The 19,678-nt window shown below is 40.3% G+C and overlaps 1 protein-coding gene across 3 annotated transcripts in view; it reads right to left on the bottom strand.

Annotated features, from left to right (window-relative positions):
- Positions 1–596: 596 nt before the first annotated feature.
- The window catches only part of LOC113920131 (thymosin beta-4), a 35,352-nt gene continuing 16,270 nt past the window's right edge, over positions 597–19,678 (bottom strand). The window contains exons 1-2 of one of the 3 annotated variants that reach the window (XM_027590386.2): positions 18,284–18,299; positions 597–1,268 (exon numbers count right to left, since the gene is read on the bottom strand). In XM_027590386.2, the coding sequence (XP_027446187.1) occupies positions 990–1,124 (135 nt within the window). In that variant the 5' untranslated portion in view covers positions 1,125–1,268; positions 18,284–18,299 and the 3' untranslated portion in view covers positions 597–989. Of the gene's footprint in view, positions 1,269–7,195; positions 7,334–18,283; positions 18,300–19,678 lie in introns of those variants that run through there. The other 2 variants (XM_035726764.1, XM_035726763.1) reach the window with 2 other exon arrangements.

The raw sequence follows: 19,678 nt of genomic DNA, 5'->3' as shown, positions 1-19,678 counted from the left end.
AAAGTGACACACATCACTTCTGCTACCATGGTCACACATGATACGTAAGTATAATTCTCAGGCAGGAAGCAGAGCTAGGTTTTGGTGGAAAATGTTAGAATCTATCATTAAAACCTAACAAGTCAAAGAAATATACTTACTATTACCAAAAGACATAAAAGCCAAGCTTGCAAATTTTATCAGGGAACTGAAAAAACATGAAATGACATAAGAACTAGAAATAAAAGTATGCTGGATTCTATAATTAAAATAGTCAATGGAAATTAAGAACTAGAGATACAGGTTTAAGAGCAGATCAAGCCAGACTTCAGACTTTGAACTGGAAAGAAATATCTACGCAGCACATTACACAGACAGACAAATATACGGCTAAGAATCATAGAGAAGGTTATAAATTAAAGAAAGCAACAAATAGCACTCTCCAGGAAGAAATAAAATGCTCACATAATAGAAGGTCAGAGATGCTAGAAGAAATGAAGAGTAAATAAAGTGATAAGCAAAACACTTAATCTAAATAAACACTAAAACAAGTAACAATAATGTCTTATGGGATTTATTTTCTATTCAAAGAGAAATAAAACACATAATGGCCATAGTTTTTTTTTTCACATTTTAAACTTTTTATTTGCATATTAAAAAATTGTGCATTCCAATAATTAAAATCATACGAAGAAAAAAATGGCACTCTGATTAAACTGCATTGTACAGCCTGCCAGATACCTTGGGCCAACTTAATGTTACTGGTGGTCTCACCCAGCTTCCTTCACGAGCATACGTTATTTCCCTCCCTGCCAGCCAGACAGGCAGATGGAAAGGAGGCTTGGGGTTCCTGGTCAGTAGTTCAGATTCTTTGATGTGAAAAGGGGCAGCACAGTCATTTAAACTTGATCCAACCTCTTTGCATCTTACAAAGTTAAACAGCTAAAAGAAGTAAAATAAGAAGGCAATGCTTGTGTAATGTACAGTGCATATTGGCGGCACGCGCCTCACTATGATTCGCCTGCTTGCTTCTCCTGTTCAATCGTTTCTTTTGAAGGTAGTGGATTTTTCTCTTGAGTTTCTGTCTTCTTCAATTTCGACTTATCGAATTTCTCAATCTCAGCCATATCGGGTTTGTCAGACATGGTTGCAGAGGAAGCTGCGGAACGAGGTGCGCGTTCAAGTGACGTCCGATCTGCTCAGTGGCGGCCGCCGAATCCATAATGGCCATAGTTTTGAGCAGGTAGGGGATACATGGAGAAAATGTCTTCTCACATGCTTATGTTTTCCTGGAGGAAAGGAAAAATATCAAGTAACGTTAGACTTTAATAAGTTAAGAATGCATAGTATAAATTCCAGAGTATTAATTAAGAAAAATAGTGTATAACTTCAAATAATGAAAAAATATGATCATAAAAATTATCAATCCAAAAAGAGGTAAAAAGGAAAAAACAAAAGACACATAAAATAGGTTCAACAAATAGAATATACATAATAAGGGAGAATTTTAACCCAAATATATTGCTAATTATATTAAGTGTAAGTGGATGAAAAGATTCAGATTGTATAGACTTGCAGATTGTATAAAAAAACAATAACAATGATAACAGCTTTAAGTTATTCATAAGAGACATGCAACATAAGAACTCAGAGGAAAAAAAGCAATAATAATAAGAAAGATGTACCATGCAGACATTAAACTAAAGAAAGTTTTTTTCATAATGATAGAAGGTATAATTTATCAGAAACATAAAACAAATTTTACATTTGTGTATACATGTTATTGTGGCTCCAGAAATTTTTAAAAATATACATATATTTTAAAAATTACAATAATAAATAAATTAAATTAAATACATAGAATTAAATTTAAAATATACACATATACAAGGAAAGGTGAGAAACACAATCATAATGGAAGATTTTAACACTGTCAACAAAACAGACAAAACAACAATAAGCATATATAAGATTTAAACAGCATAATTAATATTAACTAATGGAGACAGATCTATAAATATATAACCCTGCACCCAGCAATGAAGGCTATATCTTTTTTTCAAACAAGTTTGAAACCTTTATAAAATTTGGCCATATGCTAAGGCACAAAGAAAGTCTTAACAAATTTCAAAGATATAAAATACTACACAGGATGTTCTCTAATCACGGTGTAATTAATCAAGAAATAAATCACAACAAATAAGTATAATCTGCATATATTAGAATTCAGAAATACACATTTAAGTGACCCACGGTGAAAGAAGACATTGCAATGGAAATTAAAAATATTCAACTAGTGGGGCACCTGGGTGACTCAGTTGGTTGAATGTGGGACTCTTGATTTTGGCTCAGATCATGATCTCGGGGTGTGGGATGGAGCCTCGCCTCTGGCTCCACACTCAGTTCAGTGGGACATCTGCTCAAAATTCTCTCACTGCCTCTCTGCCCCTCCCCTCTCCCTCCGCGCACACACTCTCTCTCTAAAATAAAATAAAATCTTCTAAAAAATTAAAAAATAAAATAAATACATCTTTAAAAAAATATATTCAACTAATGGTAATGAAAAATGGAAGGAAATTTATAACCTAAAATGTTTATATTGGAAAAGAAGAAAGGCTGAAATTTTAATGAGCTAAGAGTCAATCACAGAAATTCAGTAAAAGAATAGTAAATTGCCCAGATAACCTGGGGGGGGGGGACGATGAAATGAAATCAGTAAGATGGAATATAAAAAATAAACTAAGAAAAATAATTATAAACTAAAAAAGATCAACAAAGCTTTGAAAAACTGACAAACCTGATAAACTCTGATCCCCCAAAATAAAAGGAGAAGCACACACACACCCATGCATCCATATAATGTTAAAAATGAAGAAAGGGCTATCACCACAGATCTTGCAGACATTAAAAGGATGAAAAGAGAAAATAATGAGCAAATTTGTATGAATAAGTTTTTAATGTTACTTACTTAATTGGCATAGCTTTGTGAATTATTATGAAGTACAGACTCTTGTACTCCACAGATCAAAAGAACCCTAGTAGCTCCCAGTAGCCCCCAGTGTGTCTGATACCAATCACAGCTCTCTCCCTCCAAAAGTAACTACTCTCCTGGCTTTTATAGCCTCACTTCCTTGCAGGAGATTCCAGGGAAGGAGCGTGAGGAAAAGCTACCAAGTAGGGAGAAGAAAATGATAAAGTGGCCCGTAGGGAGCCAAAACAAAGGAAAGGGGGTAGAGAAATAAGTGAGAGTGGGAGGAAAGGGAAAGTCAGAAGAGTGACTCTAGTACCCTCAGAGGATAATATTCCTGTGGGATGGTCCACTTCAAAGAGAAAGAAACAAGCAAAGCTGGAGGGTGAGTATGAGAATCCAAGAATCAAAGGATATGAGAGAGGGGCGCCTGGGTGGCTCATTCGGTTGAGTGGACAACTCTTGATTTAGGCTCAGGACATGATCTCAGGGTCCTGGGATCAAGCCCCACTTGGGGCTTCGTGCTCAGCATGGAGTCTGCTTAGGGATTCTCTCTCTCTCTCTCTCTCTCTCTCTCTCTCTCTCTCTCCCCCCCTGCCCTCTCCCTGCTTGCTTGCTCTCTCTCTCCCTCTCTCTCTCTCCCCCCTAAAATAAATAAATCTAAAAAGTATATATTAAAAAAATATGAGAGAGCTAAAAGTGATGGGATGCAGAGCCCAAATGAAGGATTGGAGTGTTTCTGGACTTGGAAGTGAAAAGATGGAAAAATTTCTAACTAATGATTTCGATGTTTAAGGGAAATATGAATCCAAGTTAAGAGTGCGGATGAAAGTATAAGAAGGGGGAATGAAAAATTTATGGAGAAAAGAAAAGGAACAAAACAGTTAACTCAAAACGTGAGAAAGCAATTTATAAAACAAGTCCAGGTTAGTTGTCTGTCAGAGTCAAGTGTCCCCTTGGAATTTTGTATGATTTCTTTAAAAGGAAACCAGTTGGCCTGACTGCATCTCTTTCCTCCTGCAATGAGCATCTGTCTGTATGTAAGCACAGAACTTGTGGTTGGATGGTTGAGTCATCACAGACTGGGATTTTACCAGGCAAAAATGACACAAGGAGCAAAGAAAAGGTTAAGGAGATTGCAAGAGAGGAATAATGATGATAAGCCATGGGCTCTGAGTTGCACAAGGAAGACCGTGAAAACAGGAGGGGGGTGTTAGATAGAAAGTATTGGGGTAGATTAACTGGAGATAATTAATTGATAAGAATTGTTACAGTAAGAGTATTTGAGTCCATGAGCTGTTAGGAAGGGAGGTGGTTGCCGAATTGGGAGAAATTGAGGATTTCAGTGTCAGTACAGTTTCTCCCAATGACAAGTTCCCGGTTGGACTGTGGGAGTGGAAGTTTGGCAGGGGAGGGAAGGAAAAGATGATTGGAGAAATATTGGTCAAGGAACTGAGAAGCCAGCATGCCCGATAGGACATGTCCCAGGATGTCCAAGTCACTGGGAAGGGTGATATGAGTCAGGAAGAAGCAGAAAGCTCTAGTGAGGAAGCTCTCAGTGAATGAGGGAGAGAGGCCAGGAGATCAGTATAAAGCAAAGAGGGAGAGAGGAAAACGATTACACTGGCTGGAGACCATCTGCCCATCAGGTCAACCCTGCACTTGTTCTGTGCCCCAGACACTCCCAGATGCAATACTTCAAGGGGATCCCTTGCCCTCTGGTTTCTGGTTCAACACTGGAGAGCCTCTCAGGAGACTAGAGGCAGGGAGGCCTGAATATTTATTCCCCAGGTTGGATCAGGCTGACTGTCCCTTGGCTGAAGGTCACCAATCACTCAAGGCAGCCAATCCTACAAGTCTCCCATTCTGGGTTCTGATAATAACTCCTTCTTTCCTCCTTTGAGGTGACCTCTGGTTTTAGCTCCAGGTTCCTGCCACTATTCTGCATGGTTTCTCTACACCCTGTTTGTATTTTTCTGAATGCTCCCTTTTTAAAGCCTTCTTTGAATGTTCCTACTTTGAGTGTGCTGTTTCCTTGCTGGGACTCTGATACCATGGTAGAATCCAATAGTGTGAGCATGGACTTTTTCAGGGAGAGAGAGAGAGAGAGAGAGGGAGAAAGTGGGAGAGAGAGAAAGGAAGGAAGGAAGGAAGGAAGGAAGGAAGGAAGGAAGGAAGGAAGGAAGGAAGGGAGGAAGGAAGGAAGGAAGGGAGGGAGGAGGAGAGGAAGAAAGAAAGACAGGAAGGAAGGAAAAGAGGCCAACGATCCAGAAGTGCTGATTAGAATTAAGAGGACACCTGCCCCACCATGTGGTTCAGAAGTATGTGGTGCACTAGAGAGAAAAACAGTGCCTCCGATTGGAGGGCTCTAGGGGAAGCAATTTCCTCAGTCACCTGCCAGACATCTGGTAGAAGCCACTAGTTGAAAGAATGTTAAAAAAAAAAAAAAAATATTTGATGGTGGAGAAGGATATGGAACAAATTGGAAGAAGGCTGTCAGATTTCTTAGCTCCTATAGATCCATGACCATTCCAGTATGAATGAATTCCATTCAAGACAAGTGAATAATGACCCCAAAGGCAATTCAGACACCATCAGAGCTGCCTCCTCAGTTTCAGAGAAGAGGGCCATTGCCTCAGTTTCAACTGGCAAGATGGCGGTCACCTTGGGGATATGACCCTTGCCCAGCAGAGCAACAGAGGCAGGAGGACCTCCACCCACTGGGTCCAGAAAGCAGAGCACTGAAACAAAGAGTATCTTGAGCCTTTAGATCTAATGATGTTTACTTGCTTAGAACCCATCACCCCTTCCTTCTTCCCTATTCCTCCTTTTTGAAATGGGAATGTCTATCCCATGACTGTCCTACCATTGTATTGGGGAAGTACATGACTTACCTGGTTTCACAGGTTCACAGCTGGAGAGAACTTTGCCTCAGGATGAATTGTACCTTGGGTCTCACCCATTCTGATTTAGATAGTATTTAGACTTTGGACTTTATACTCTAGAGTTAACGCTGGAATAAGTTGAGATTGGTGGGGGGGGGGATGTTAGGATGGAATTAATGTATTTTTTATGGGAGAAGGAATGCATTAGGGGTGGGGGGCCACGAACGGAATGTTCGTGTCCCTCCAAAATTCATGTTGAAGTCCTAATCCCCAATGAGATGGTATTTGGCGGTGGAACTTTGGGGGGTGATTAGGTTTAGGTGAGGCTATGAGAGTGGGGGCCCCCCATGATGGAATTGGTACCTTTCTAAGAGGAGGGAGGGACTGGAGCTCATTCTCTCTTCTATGTGAGGACACAGTGAGAAGGCAGCTATCCACAAGCTAGGAAGAAAGCTCTCACTAGGAACAGAATATATCAGCACCTTGATCTTGGATTCCCCAGCCTCCAGAACTGTGAGATATAAATGTGTATTGTTTAAACACTCAATCTATGGTACTTCATTATATCAGCTTGAGCTGACTAAGATGGAGGGGAGATGGCCAATCACAGAGCAGTGACAGGAATGGAAGGGAAGGCTGCAGATTGGGACAGATTAAGGGTATAAAGAGAACATAAAGGAGATTTCAGGTAGTAATGAATGTCTGCAGAGGCTTGGACTTCTGAGGATGACCAAAGCAAGCAGGGAATCAAGGCAAACAAGATTAGAGGCATATGGGTTGTGGGTCCTAGCATTGCATTATGGCCTCAAACATTTTCAAATTATTGATGTTGCAATTGGTCATTCAGGTCATGAGCAGTTTTTTGGCAGACACCAGGGCAAGGTCACTCTTGTAGGCTCTGGTCAGTGGTCTAACTACAGATAAAGGGCACTACTCTCAGAATGCAAAGATTACTCTGCAAGTGATATAAAGCTTTTTAAAATGGAAGGGACTGGGATGTGTTAAGAGCTGATGGGAAGGAGATCGACACAAAGCAAGGGGTTGAAGACACAGAAGAGAGGGCAATTGGTCATGAGAAGTCCCAGAGGCAACCGGATCCTGAGAGTGGGTGATGAGATTGTCTTTCATTCTGGCAGGAAGGAAACATTTTGCTAAGATGTCACAGGATCTGTTGAGAATGGCATGTAATTTACTATGCATACTAATTACTCACAATGAATTTGTAATGGCACACTAAGGTAACAAGCTCTGGGCTGGACAGGTCTATATCCTCCTCAGTGTAATTCTCGTCTCCAATTTGACCTGCCCTGGGATATCTGCTTCTTTCTTTTTGGCCACAGTGAATGTTGCCAGTGGTTCTTACCTGTGAGTAGAGCCATGCGAGCCAACATGTCTTCTATGTATCTGAACACTCAAGGCAAAAATAAGGGTTTCTTCTCTGCCCTCTTTTGGTCCAGCAGAAACAATCTCCATGTTGTGATGATGCTAGAGATCTTAAAGATCCTGTGGTAGCAGTAGTCCTTAACTGTTTTGAATCCAAACACTGTACCACGATGCCTCCTGTGAAACACCATTACACATGCCCAAGCATTATCAACTAGGGAGGTCACTAGTTACACTAGCTCCACTAAAGCAGTAACCATCTGCACACTGTGAACAGAGACAGGTGGGTCAAAATCAAAAGATCAAAAGGACAAACAAAATCAAGTGAAGGAAGTAGTGGTATTTGCCTAAACAATCTGAAAATCAGATACCAAATCCAAAGTAAATCCAGACAGATCCCAGATCCAAAGGAGGCAGCCCAGGCTTGTGTTACAAAATAAGAATGAAAAATAAATGGGGAAGGGACCAGAAAAGCTTTCTCAGCTTTTCTACAAAGACGTTTTGCAGGCATAGATCCATGAGGAGGAAAGAGAAAGTCCCCAAATGCCCAGGAGAAAGAGAAAAGAAATATTCATACTAGTTTGGGAAGGAAGAGTAGAACGGGAGCGGTCTGAGAGATGACAACATAGGAAAGTGCCTGGCGCCCCTTCTTGAGCACAGACCAGTGACCATTCCCAAATGATTTCTGGGACAAAAGGTATTAATATTCTACCATTGGTTACAGGGAAACTTACCAAGCTCAAGAAGCTGAGCGGTGGGTCTGCTATTCCATAGGAATAGTCATGTTCACCTACCACAATGACCTGAATACAACAAATGCATATAGTGAAACCTTGATATACCTTGATTCATGTACTTAACCAGGTGCATGTTTCCTCTGAACAAAATGTCTCCCTCCCAGGGGATTGAAGGTGAAGCTGATCTGAGAGAAGAAAAGGTTTCTTTGATCCTTGAGACTCAGAGATGCTGAGGTGGAGCAGCCCGGGATTGGATCAGACCCCCCAGGTCACCAGGTGCGTTATGGGAGGGGGATGTTGAGGTCGGGAGGTCCATGGCCAGTTCCAGGACGACGGAGACCGCTCTGGGGCAGGCCGGCCTGTGTTTCAACAGTGACACCATGTGGCAGCAACGGCTACAGGGACAGCAGAAGACCATTATTAGCCTTCTGTTCTTCTCTCTGACACAGTTGAATACTGACTGGGACTACTGACACTTCAATGACAAAGCCCTTGAGGTTTTCTTACCTATGCGCCTGCGCATGCGTGCTCTGCGTGGGGGCGTTACTAAGAATAAAATGCCCGCACACAGAAGGAAGACCTTCAAAGACTGAGAGAGGAGGACCGGATTCAATTTGAAGAAGCAAAGAGACATACTGCTTTGTACCGCTGGTAAAACACGTGACTCCAGCTCTAAGGCAGGTCTTACTTCACCATACTCTCATGATCTTCAGGATCCCTCTGGAGTTACAAAGTAAAATCGCATAGGTCAGAACGAGTGCAAACACCATACAGGAAAAAGTGTGGATTTGGCATGAGGCCAACTGGGGTGCAAATCAGTTCTTCCGGTGACTAGCTGTGTGACGTCGGAGACGTTTCTTAAGCCGTCTGAATTTCTGTTTCCTTATCCACCAATGGTGATGAGGGACAGGATCGATGTGATCCTTGCAGCCATGATGTTTCCACGCTGTGACATCTCACATCCTTTCTCCGCTTCTCAGGACATGTTGAAATGATGCTTTGGCCGTCGGCGTAAGAATAACGAGCCAAGATTGGAACTGGCTACGTTTCTGAAACGTTTATAATGACGACAAATTTGGATTAAACTATATGAGAGGGAAATGAATAAATCAATATGGTAAATTCATATTAAGAAATATTAGGCAGTTATTAAAAATGAAGCCTTTGGTGAATTTCAGTGACATTAGGGACTGTTGACAGGATAATATGAAGTGGAAACGGAAGTACATAAAGCTTCATATGTAATTTAACCAAGATTACAATTCATATATAGTATTCACATATGCATATATGCATCAATATGGAATTCATAGAGGCTTAAAGGAGACACAAAACTCTTAACAATGTGTCTTTCATGGTTTTTTTAAGTGGTTTGGGGGGGCATATTCCGATTTTATCTTCATTAAGTAAAACACTTTAAAAATGATATTAAATAGTATCACTGCTTTATAGCTTTCTCACTGTAATACATATAGAGAATACTTGATAAAACTTGATTCATGTACATAACCAGGTGCATATTTCTTCTGAACAAAATGTCTCCCACCCAGGGGAATGAAGGTGAAGTTGATCTGAGAGAAGAAAAGGTCCTTTGATTCTTGAGACTCAAGGATGCTGAGGTTGAGTGGACCAGTCAGACTCCCAGGTCACCAGGTGAGATTAGGGCTACCATCTTAAAAGATAAGGGCTTCATCTTATTTTTTGTATTCTCCCACTTTAATGTATGGAAGATGTTCCGTACATCCTCCAAATGTATGTCCACTTGTTCTTGGCTACATTCTGGTGGATAACAGTCCCAGATTCTGAAGTGGGTACTAGAATTGTGCCAGATAGATGAATTTGCAAATACTTTTTTCCACTGTGTGGATTGTGTTTTCACCTTTTGGAAAATGTCCTTTGCCGCAGAAAGTTTAAAATTTCATCATTTTTCTTTGTGCTTTTGATGTCATATCTTAAAGGTTTTATCCACCAAATCTTTTTAAAGCAGCCTGAAGCAACAAAATGCTATATACTGGAATGTTTTCCCTTCTTGGGCACCTGTTTCCTTTTTGCTGGTTTCTTACAAAGTTCCTGATGAGGATCTTAATTTTGCAGCACCTGTTTTGGAACCTCTTGTGGTATCTGTTGTGTCACCATCATTGCCCCACCCTCCCAGCTTGTCATCACACTGTGAGAACCTCTCCGTGTCTTCTCTTGCCAAGTCCAGTCTCCAGCAAATCTCTTGGTCTTTTATTGGCTTCTGGCCAAGAGAAGATAAACCAGTTGACCTACAATAATCATCTCCCCAAAATGTCATCTTGACCACCAGCAAGACAACCCTTTCTATTATCATGCAAAACAGCTTGACTCTTCTTTATCCCAAGCTCCACATTCTGCACCAGGTTCTGGATGGATATCACTGTGCATAACAAAAATTCCATTAAAGCATTTGCCATGTGCCCAAACTCTCCAAAATGTGAGCTCCTACCAAACATTAATTCTGCCCCCACTCTTGGAATGGAAAGAGCATTGCAATTTTAAAAACAGTACCCTATTATTTTTACACATCATGTGTCTTTTTGGGGGGGAAAGTAGTGGCTCATGGCAAAAAGGGAAGTAATTTCACCCCATGTCTATGCAGGTGTCTTCAGTGCAATATGGCTTTGGGGCAGTGTCCCATCTTGGGGGGGGAGGGAGTCCCCTTAAAGTAGCACTGACAGCTGGTGGATGGCCCCGGGCACAGTGCTAACACACTCACTTGGGCCTTTGCAGTCATCATGAAAATACTTAGAAGACATTTTTATCTTTGATCTGGACATAAGGGGGATACACAAGTAAATTAAAAGAGAGTACCTGTTTGGGAATACATGTAAGACCCCCCCCCCCACTGTGACTTGCAGATGCAGAGCTTCAGATCCTACACGTGTGGAGTTAAATTAAAGGAAAAAGGGAAATTTCAACAACACTGAAGAGCTTGCAAATGGATGGTCTCATGCAAAATTAAATCCCTAAATGAGACTCAGAGGCAGATTTTGATCATTTCTAATTTAAAGAAATAATAAAATGGGTAAATTTTTAATTTTTTATGACTTCTTGTAAAACCCGGAATTAAGCTTTATAAATTCCAGGCAGTAACTCCTCGATTAAACCTAACAGTAGTATCTTGCAGATCATATTTATTGATTTCTCAACTTATTGAAGTACAATTACATCTACTATGATGCCTCCAAGGCTAGACAAAATATTAAAGACTGACAATTGAGAGGTTGACATAAAATTAAATAAATCAATATGCCCTATCATGTACTTGAAAGCAGTAAGAAGAAAATTAGTTGGCACTAAAAGCATCCTGTCATTTCATATTATCTTGAGGAAACTACATTCTGGAGTATTTTTTGTGGAAAAAATATAAAAATCATAGAGATATGGACATTTCTATGCATAAACTCAAGATTGAATATGGGCCAGTGTGAATATCAGGAGTGATTAGAAGTGTTGCTGTTTAAAATGAGCAAAGGGAGGGGCGCCTGGGTGGCTCAGTCGTTAAGCGTCTGCCTTCGGCTCAGGTCATGGTCCCAGGGTCCTGGGATTGAGTCCCACATCAAGCTCCTTGCTCAGTGGGAAGCCTGTTTCTCCCTCTCCCACTCCCCCTGCTTGTGCTCTCTCTCTCGCTGTGTCTCTCTCTGTCAAATAAATAAATAAAATCTTAAAAAAATAAAAAATAAAATGAACAAAGAGAAAAAGAGAGAGACAACCCAAGAAACAGACTCCTAACTATAGAGAACAAACTGGTGGTTGAGGGGAGTTGGGTGGGGATTAAGGAGCACATTTGTGCTGAGCACTGGGCAATGTATGGAATTGTTGAATCACTATATCGTACACCCGAAACTAGTATTACACTGTATGTTAACTAACTGGAATTTAAATAAAAACTTAAAAAAATAAATGGGTTGGAACACATAAAAAAAAGAGCTTTGCTGTTGATCCTTTTACAGTAAAAGGCAAATGATTTGAGTAATATTATCTGCTTTCATTTCTGTCTTACTATCATTCCATGAAATGGTACTTAAAAAAAAATAAGAATTTCAAGGCAAGTGAATAAAGACTCCTGACCTGTGTCTCACAGTTCAGTAGCCAGCCACATGTGTCTCCTGTGCAGCTAATTCAAAGTGAGGTGGGCTGCAAGTGTGCAATACCCACTAGGCTTCAAAGACTAGTATAGAAAGAGAATATAAAATATCTCAATAATCACATTTTATATTAATTATAATGTGAAAAATATCTTTAGACATATGGGGTTCAATAAAATATATTAGTAAAATTATTACCACCTATTTCTTTTTATTTTTGTTAATGTGACTGCTAGATAATTTAAAGTACTTGAGCAGTTTGCTTTAGATTTGTTGGATAGAGCTGCCTGACAGAATACCAAAGGAAACCTTTTAAACATGATCAGAAATCGGAGGTTGCAGGCCTTCTCGGGCACAGTAGGCCAACCCCACAAAGGAGGCAGCTAGTGGGGCCCAGGCCGCATGGCTGACAGCACACTTGGGTCCTTCTACCTCTATTGCTCGGCAGAGAGTGCCTGCCTGCCATATTATATCTGCCCAAGCTGTAGAGCTGGTTTTATACAAGACCTTCCAGAAGGGACCGGGAATGCATTGATTCTACCTCTGCCCAGCCCCCACAGATGAGAGCTGAGGACTTGGATCCGCACCTGCTCAGGCTGCTTTTGCATCAAGGTAATAGAAGTATAAAAGTAAACTAACAAACAAGCAACAATAACAATAACAATACAACAACTCTGGGGAGTTGTTGATGGTTGACAGAGAGATGTTGATGATGACAGAGAGATGGCTGGAGAACTCACCAAAAAGTAATAATAATCTTACAAATACAACAAGCAATGAGCATACAGTTTGTAGTATATTAGACTCACACACTTCAACACTGAACAAACTATCCTAAGAATTATTTCTATATTGGGCTTGACACTTCATACTCGCTTAGCGGTCTGGCCTCTTCTGTAGCTAAGGCATTAATTAATACCTCTCTGTAGGGGAAGAGAATGAAGTAAATGGTGTAGTAAATGGTCATATTATATCTGAAAGCTGCAGAACAAGATGTCCAAACTGACATCTCCCAAAAGGGACTCTGTAGAGCTTTGCACAAGACTATCACCTACATCGAAATACCTAAAGCCCTGAATTTCATATTCCTTTCATGTGAAATAAGAGATTTAGAAGGACGGGAAGGGAAAGAGTATTCCCAACTGAACTCATGAGAATGGAGGATTAAGCTCATAAGTGGCATGAGAATTAACAATGAATTCCTAACTATTTACCTGAAAGCATTCTTTTATTACTCATTGCCTTTAAAAGCTAAGTAGCTTTACTAGTTTGGGCAACCCACAGCTACCATAGGAAAAATCATTGTCAAACTGGGATCTCCAACAATTTTAATTGGTGTTATCAACTCTTCTCAGTATTTCAAAAATCCTAATATCAATTATATATATATGCCCATGATAAGACTTTCCTTCTGAGCAAGACAAATTGTTCCTTTACTCTGAGTTGAAATTGTGTAAGAATATATGGTAATAGAGTGGCCCAAGCCTTTGGAATGAGGAAGATCTGGTTTCACGACCCAGTTCTACAATTTCTGTGTTACTTTGGGCAAATTGCCTAATTTTTGCCTTTGCTTGTAAAATGGGTACATCTGTACCTACCTAATAAGGTTTTTGAAAAGATTAAAGGAGATAACTATAGGTAATTCACTTTTGATGACATATTAGGAAATTTTAGAATCTGTGGAGAAAATAGCAACAAAAAGGGACCCTGCGTGGTAAAAATATGGGAACCATTCAGTTAATTAAATGGTGTCCAACTGTACTGTGTGCAGTCCCAGAGTAGTGGAACCCTCAAGAATTTCTAGAGTCTTGACATTGAAAATGTGGGCCATACCAACGCCAGGCCAATGCCACCAAGAAACCTCTGCTTTTATCTGTTTTATATATTTACACAATGCATATGATTTATAGGATTTCACTGAATATCAGCAAAAGAGTTCTGCTGCTATTGAAAAAAACTTTGATAGCCATTAATTTAAAGAGGGTAAATCTGATATAATTTGATATATAATCTGATAGAACCTGAACTGAGTTTTTTCACGTAATGATGTCACGTTAGCCTGACATCATTCTGTCCCTTTCTTAATCTCCGGGTGGAAAGAATCATTTGGGGATCCTGGAATCTTGCATTAAAAAGTCAAAAAAACAGATGTTGATACCATCACAAGAAGAAATGGGAAACAAAGAAGAAGGCTTTGCCACTGACATTCCTGTAACAAGGAAAGATTTATCACCATGTGTGCAAGGAACTTGATTTATTCTCAACAAATCATTTTAAAGATCAATACTGAGGTCTTGAGCAGAAATCACATTTTTTTTTCTCATTGTTCGCCCATTCAAACCGTACATCAGTCTTCACCAAGGGGGTAGTGAAGAGCTGCACTGTTTGGCCACAGTTTCTAGAACTGGAGATTTACCAAGACACACAAGACCATCCAGGAAACAACTTTTGTTCTCCTGGCATGGTTGATATCGTTTTGTTTTGTTTTTTCTGACCCTTGCTGCTTCCTCTAGTTTCCACTCTCATGAGAAGTTCCCAAACTCAATAACAACTGTAATACCTAACACTCTTTTAAGTGACAGGATCCGCACCCTAACTGGGCTTCAGAATCCACAAGCCTCACCATTTCTCCTTACTGAGTCATGCACCATGTTACAGGAAAAGGGGAAAAATAAGAAATTCAGTTATAAGCCACAGGCCTATGGCTAAGCCTAAACAAAAGGATTGTCGCATTGTCCAGGCAACCCCAAGGGGACCATACACAGTGATTTAGGGCCCTGTGTCAGAGTAAAGCGAGTGCTTGTTTCCCAGACAAGTGTCTCTGCATAAATTTCAGAGGTAAAGAAGCTCAAAGAAAAGGTTCAAAGGACTCTCAAAGGGAAGAGTAATTAAATCATCTAGGACAGAAACGTAACCTTTCACCTCCTGGCCAAATATATCATGAACTCATCCCCTTCATTCTCTGAAAAGATCCTGAGGTACAGACTATGAAAAGGCAAGGCCAAGGACAGCCCGGGAGAGAGTAATGGCTGCAACAAAAGAAGCACAGCCGGAGCAGAACCAGCTTCAAAATAATAAAACACAAAAGACTTGGACTTCTTTCCGAATTCCAGGAGGAAGATTCGTTCCTGTAGGAGGAGCTGCGAAAGACAGGACAGAATGTACATGAGTCCTGTCACGAGCCTATTGAAATCCCGTCTTCAAAATGAACAGATGGCCTCGCACCAAAGCCCTCGCGTGTGTGTTTGAAGTACACATTGGGGAGTTCTGGCAAATAAAATGTTTCCTGAGCCCTGACAACTTTATGTGTGGCAACCTGTGCTTTGAAAGCCTCTTGCTAAAAAGTTAAAAATGAATAAATACAAATAATAAATAAATAAATAAATAAGTAAAAAGAAAGTAAGTTAAGTAAGTAAAGGAAAGTGGTGAACCGCTTGCTAACAATCAGTTTCCTACCAAGCAGAAAGGAACTCGATTGGCCAGATTCTAATAAAGGGGGTGCGCTTGAGTTGTGGAAATCAAAGAATTTCAGGGCAGGGCCAAGAGAAAACCCTACGTTTCTCATTGTATTATCTTACTTCCGGGAAAGACTGTTGTGGTTGCTTTAATTTACACCTGGAATTTTCCGAAGAAGACTGTCTGGTTTCTTTGTAAACATGTCATAGCTCCTCTCAATCTCTAAGGCCCCTGGGGGCTCAGAGGTTTTTACCTTTGTCTGCAGAGCTAGTTGCATGCATTTCTACATTAAAAGATATTTTTCTTTTTGCCCAAAGTATACACTCAGTTACTGAAGTACACTCAGGAAATCATTGTAAATGTAAATCAGAATGCTGATGATATAGACAAAAGTGTGAGGCTTTAAAAAACCCTTAGTTGAAATGGCACCTGTTGTTTGACATAAATTATGAATTCCATCGATCGGCATAGGGGGGAAAAGCATTAAGCTAATACAACATGTTCAGCATCTTTATTCCTTGTGCAGTTTAGATGTCTACGGAGGTGACTTGGCTCTTTGAGATTTTGACCATGTCATCCCTCCAGAGGGATCAGGGGTCATATTCTCATAATCATTTTCGCAGCTTTTACTGGAGTTCCCATCTTACTTGAACTTGCCCTTTGTGGCTGCTCTCTTATCCCTGTGCTGATCCACAGATGAAATACAGCCCCTCTTCTTTCTTTTCCCCAAACAATCCACGCAGTGCTTTGTGGGTAGAGTAGACTTTGCTAAAGATCAGAGTGCAGAAGAGGGGCTTACAAATGCAGGAATGCAATCAAGTTAACACTGGAAATTTGCCTCCCCAAGCCTGGGATTCTCATCGGCTACTTTCTCAGTGGGCCCAACCCCCAACCACGTGGCACAGTCCTACCCTTCTCTGTACCAAGTGCATCCCCATGCTTCCCCAATCTTCATCTTTCTCTGCTCCTGTTCTCCTAAATTTTGGACTATCTGCTTCTCCTACTGGGAAATTCAGATGAAGTTGTTCTTCAGCCACTACGAAAACCTGGGTCTATTTTTGTATATCTACAGTGTTGTTAATATTCCTGCTTAAAGAAAGGGTTTTCTAAACTGGACTTCTGCCACTAGCACGTAGAGGAATTAACCAGGACTTTGAAATTTCAGTCTTTTATTTCTACCCCTCTCCCTCCTATCTCTACAAAAGGCAAAAAGCGGTAGAGAAACACATTTTCCCTCCGAAATGAATTATTCCTCCCTGCACCTATATCCAACAGCAGTTATAATTGGTCAGTTTGGGTTTAGAATAACATTTTTCCTTCATTATATTGAAACAAACTGAAACAAACAAACAAAAAAAGCAGAGTGAAGGGGCGCCTGGGTGGCTCAGTCATTAAGCGTCTGCTTTTGGCTCAGGTCACGATCCCAGGGTCCTGGGATGGAGCCCCGCATCGGGTTCCCTGCTCATCAGGGAGTCTGCTTCTCCCTCTCCCTCTGCTGCTCCCCCGGCTTGTGCTCTCTCTCTCTCTCTCTCTCTCTGTATCTCTTTGTCTCAAATGAATAAATAAAAATCTTAAAAAAAAAAAAAAAGCAGAGTGAGGGGCCACAAGTAAGTTTACCCAATTGAGACCATTTGCTAATGTATCTCATATGGTTGTACAGCAACTCTCATTTTCTTAAAGTTATGTGCTGGGCTGGGCTGGGCTGGGCTGGGCTGTCCAGACATCCATGAGGGCACTCACTAGCCACATATGGCCATTTCAGTTTAAAATTTTTTCTAAGATTTTATTTATTTATTTATTTGAGAGACAGCGTGCGCAAGAGCGGCAGGGGGTAGAGGGAGAGGGAAAAGCAGACTCCTCGCTGAGCAAGGAGCTCGACTACTCTGGGCTCCATCCCAGAACCCCGAGATCACGAGATCATGACGTGAGCTGAAGGCAGATGCTTAAATGACTGAGCCACCCAGGCGCCCCTCAGTTTAAATTTTAATTAATTAAATAAAATTAAAAATTCAGTTTCTCATCCACACTAGCCACATGCAGCTAGTGACTAGTCTATGACATAATATAAAATTACAGAACATTTCCACCAATGTCCAGAAATTTCTACTGGACAGTGCTATTCTAGATGGAGAAAAAAAAAACAAAAACATCCCACATGTTTAGTAACACACACTAACCTGCGTTTAATCTGGGGCCAAAGGTATGGAATTAACCACCATCAAGAAGATTCAGACTCAAACCATGAGCATAAAGCCTTCTCTGAGATACAAAGTATCTCTGAATTTCAAAATGCTCACAGCAAAATCTGATTTCTTCACTGCTTCAGGACCTTTCAAAGGAATGCCCACTAATGACTGTTAGCTGACATAAATATGTTTATTAAAGTTGAGGGAGGTACATGTAAACTCCCTCATGGTGATCAAGGACATTCACAATGACAGAGATCAGGCATTGATTCCTTAACTCACCTCTTCATCTGAGCCCAGAAAAAAATGTGGCAATCTCATTCAATCCTTACTCTAGTTGGTGTAATGTAGATTACAAAGTAGCACATCAGTGCTAGATTTTCATCTTCTGCTCAAATTCTAATGAGGTAATCCAGAAAAATCTTAGGAGTTTTCTACACTTTATTCATGGATTTTAATGCAGGAACCTTCCTACCAATGGCAGGGATAAAAGTCGCACATTAAAGGAAAAAGTATAATTAATTAAAATGTATTTATAACAACGTCTACACACATATGCATTGCACTTTACCTGTATTACCTCATTTAAATTCTTGACAATCTCCTCAAATAGGTATTATAATCCCATTTTATGCATGAAGGCATTGGAGAGATCGGATCATTCTTAAAGGTCACATACATCCTAGGTGCAGAGCCATGTTCTCCAAAGTGTCTCCTTACTCCACTGTGCTCTTTCTAAAATGTAAGACATTTGGGCATTCAGGGAACACACAGAATGTCAACTCTCTACTATTCATTGAGGTTTAAGACCAACTGACGCCAACCGAAAAGGCCAGGCAAGCATTCACTTCAAATCTGCTACTAAAGGCAAACAGAGCGTCCCCTGATTCCTAAGCTTCTCAGTAATCAGACATTTGAGGCTGGCATCCATGGATGGTAACAAGCACCACATCATTCATTCCCAAGCTCATTGTCAATAGAAACACACCCTTCACTCAGCCAATATACCTTGATCTCTACCGTATGCAGGATCTGTGCTGGGCACTACACTAGGCACATGCTAGGGAGTGGTCCTTACTCTCACAGACTTGCTAGACTATTTGCCACATAGACTAGATATTTGCACTGTGTGGTTCTTTGAGAGGATATTTAATGTATTCAGTGAAAGCTTAATATTGGCTGAGGTCTGTTGAATTTTATGTGCTTAAAAATATACCTACCCACCTCACACCCATTAGGGTGGCTACTACCAGAAACACAGAAAATAGTAAGCGTTGGCAAGGGTGGGGTGTGAAATGGTGCAAACACTATGGAAAATAATATGGTGGCTCCTCAGAAACTAATAATAGAACTATTACATGATCGGACCATCTCAATCCTAGGCACACACCCAAAAAAGTGTTAGAGTTAATAAATAAATTCAATAAAGTTGCAATATACAAAATCAACATACAAAAACCAGTTGCCTATACACTCACAACAAGCTGTCTGAAAACAAATAATAAAACAATCTCATTTACAATAGCATCAAAAACAATGAAATACTCAGGAATTTAACGAAGGAGGTGAATGGACTAAAGAGAGGGGGATATAAATGATAGAGAATACTGTTAGGAAGCCAGTGAAGTGGGGAGGAAATCAGGAAAGCTGAACCTATACGAGGGCATGGAAAAGAGACTTTGGAGATGATTAGAAAGTAAAATCAACAGTGTCACAAGACAAATCAACACGAAAAACAGAAAGAAATAGAATAGTATAAGTGGATGCCCTCCTGGTGTTCTTTTTTATTTCTTAAGTAGGGTCTTATTGATTTTCATCCTTTCTTCTTTATGTATATAAGAATTTAAGGATATACATTTCCTATTAAGTATGTTTTTAACTATATCACACACGTTGTTGTTTGTTTGTTTGTTTGTTTGTTTGTTTTGGGCAGGGAAGAAGGGGCAGAGGAATAGGGAGAGAGAATCTGAGTGTA

The sequence above is a fragment of the Zalophus californianus genome, chromosome 3 (assembly GCF_009762305.2).
Source record: "Zalophus californianus isolate mZalCal1 chromosome 3, mZalCal1.pri.v2, whole genome shotgun sequence".
Classification (NCBI taxonomy): Eukaryota; Metazoa; Chordata; class Mammalia; order Carnivora; family Otariidae; genus Zalophus; species Zalophus californianus.
The sequence above is the reverse complement of the archived record's forward strand: the minus strand, read 5'-3'. Positions and strand labels throughout refer to the sequence as shown.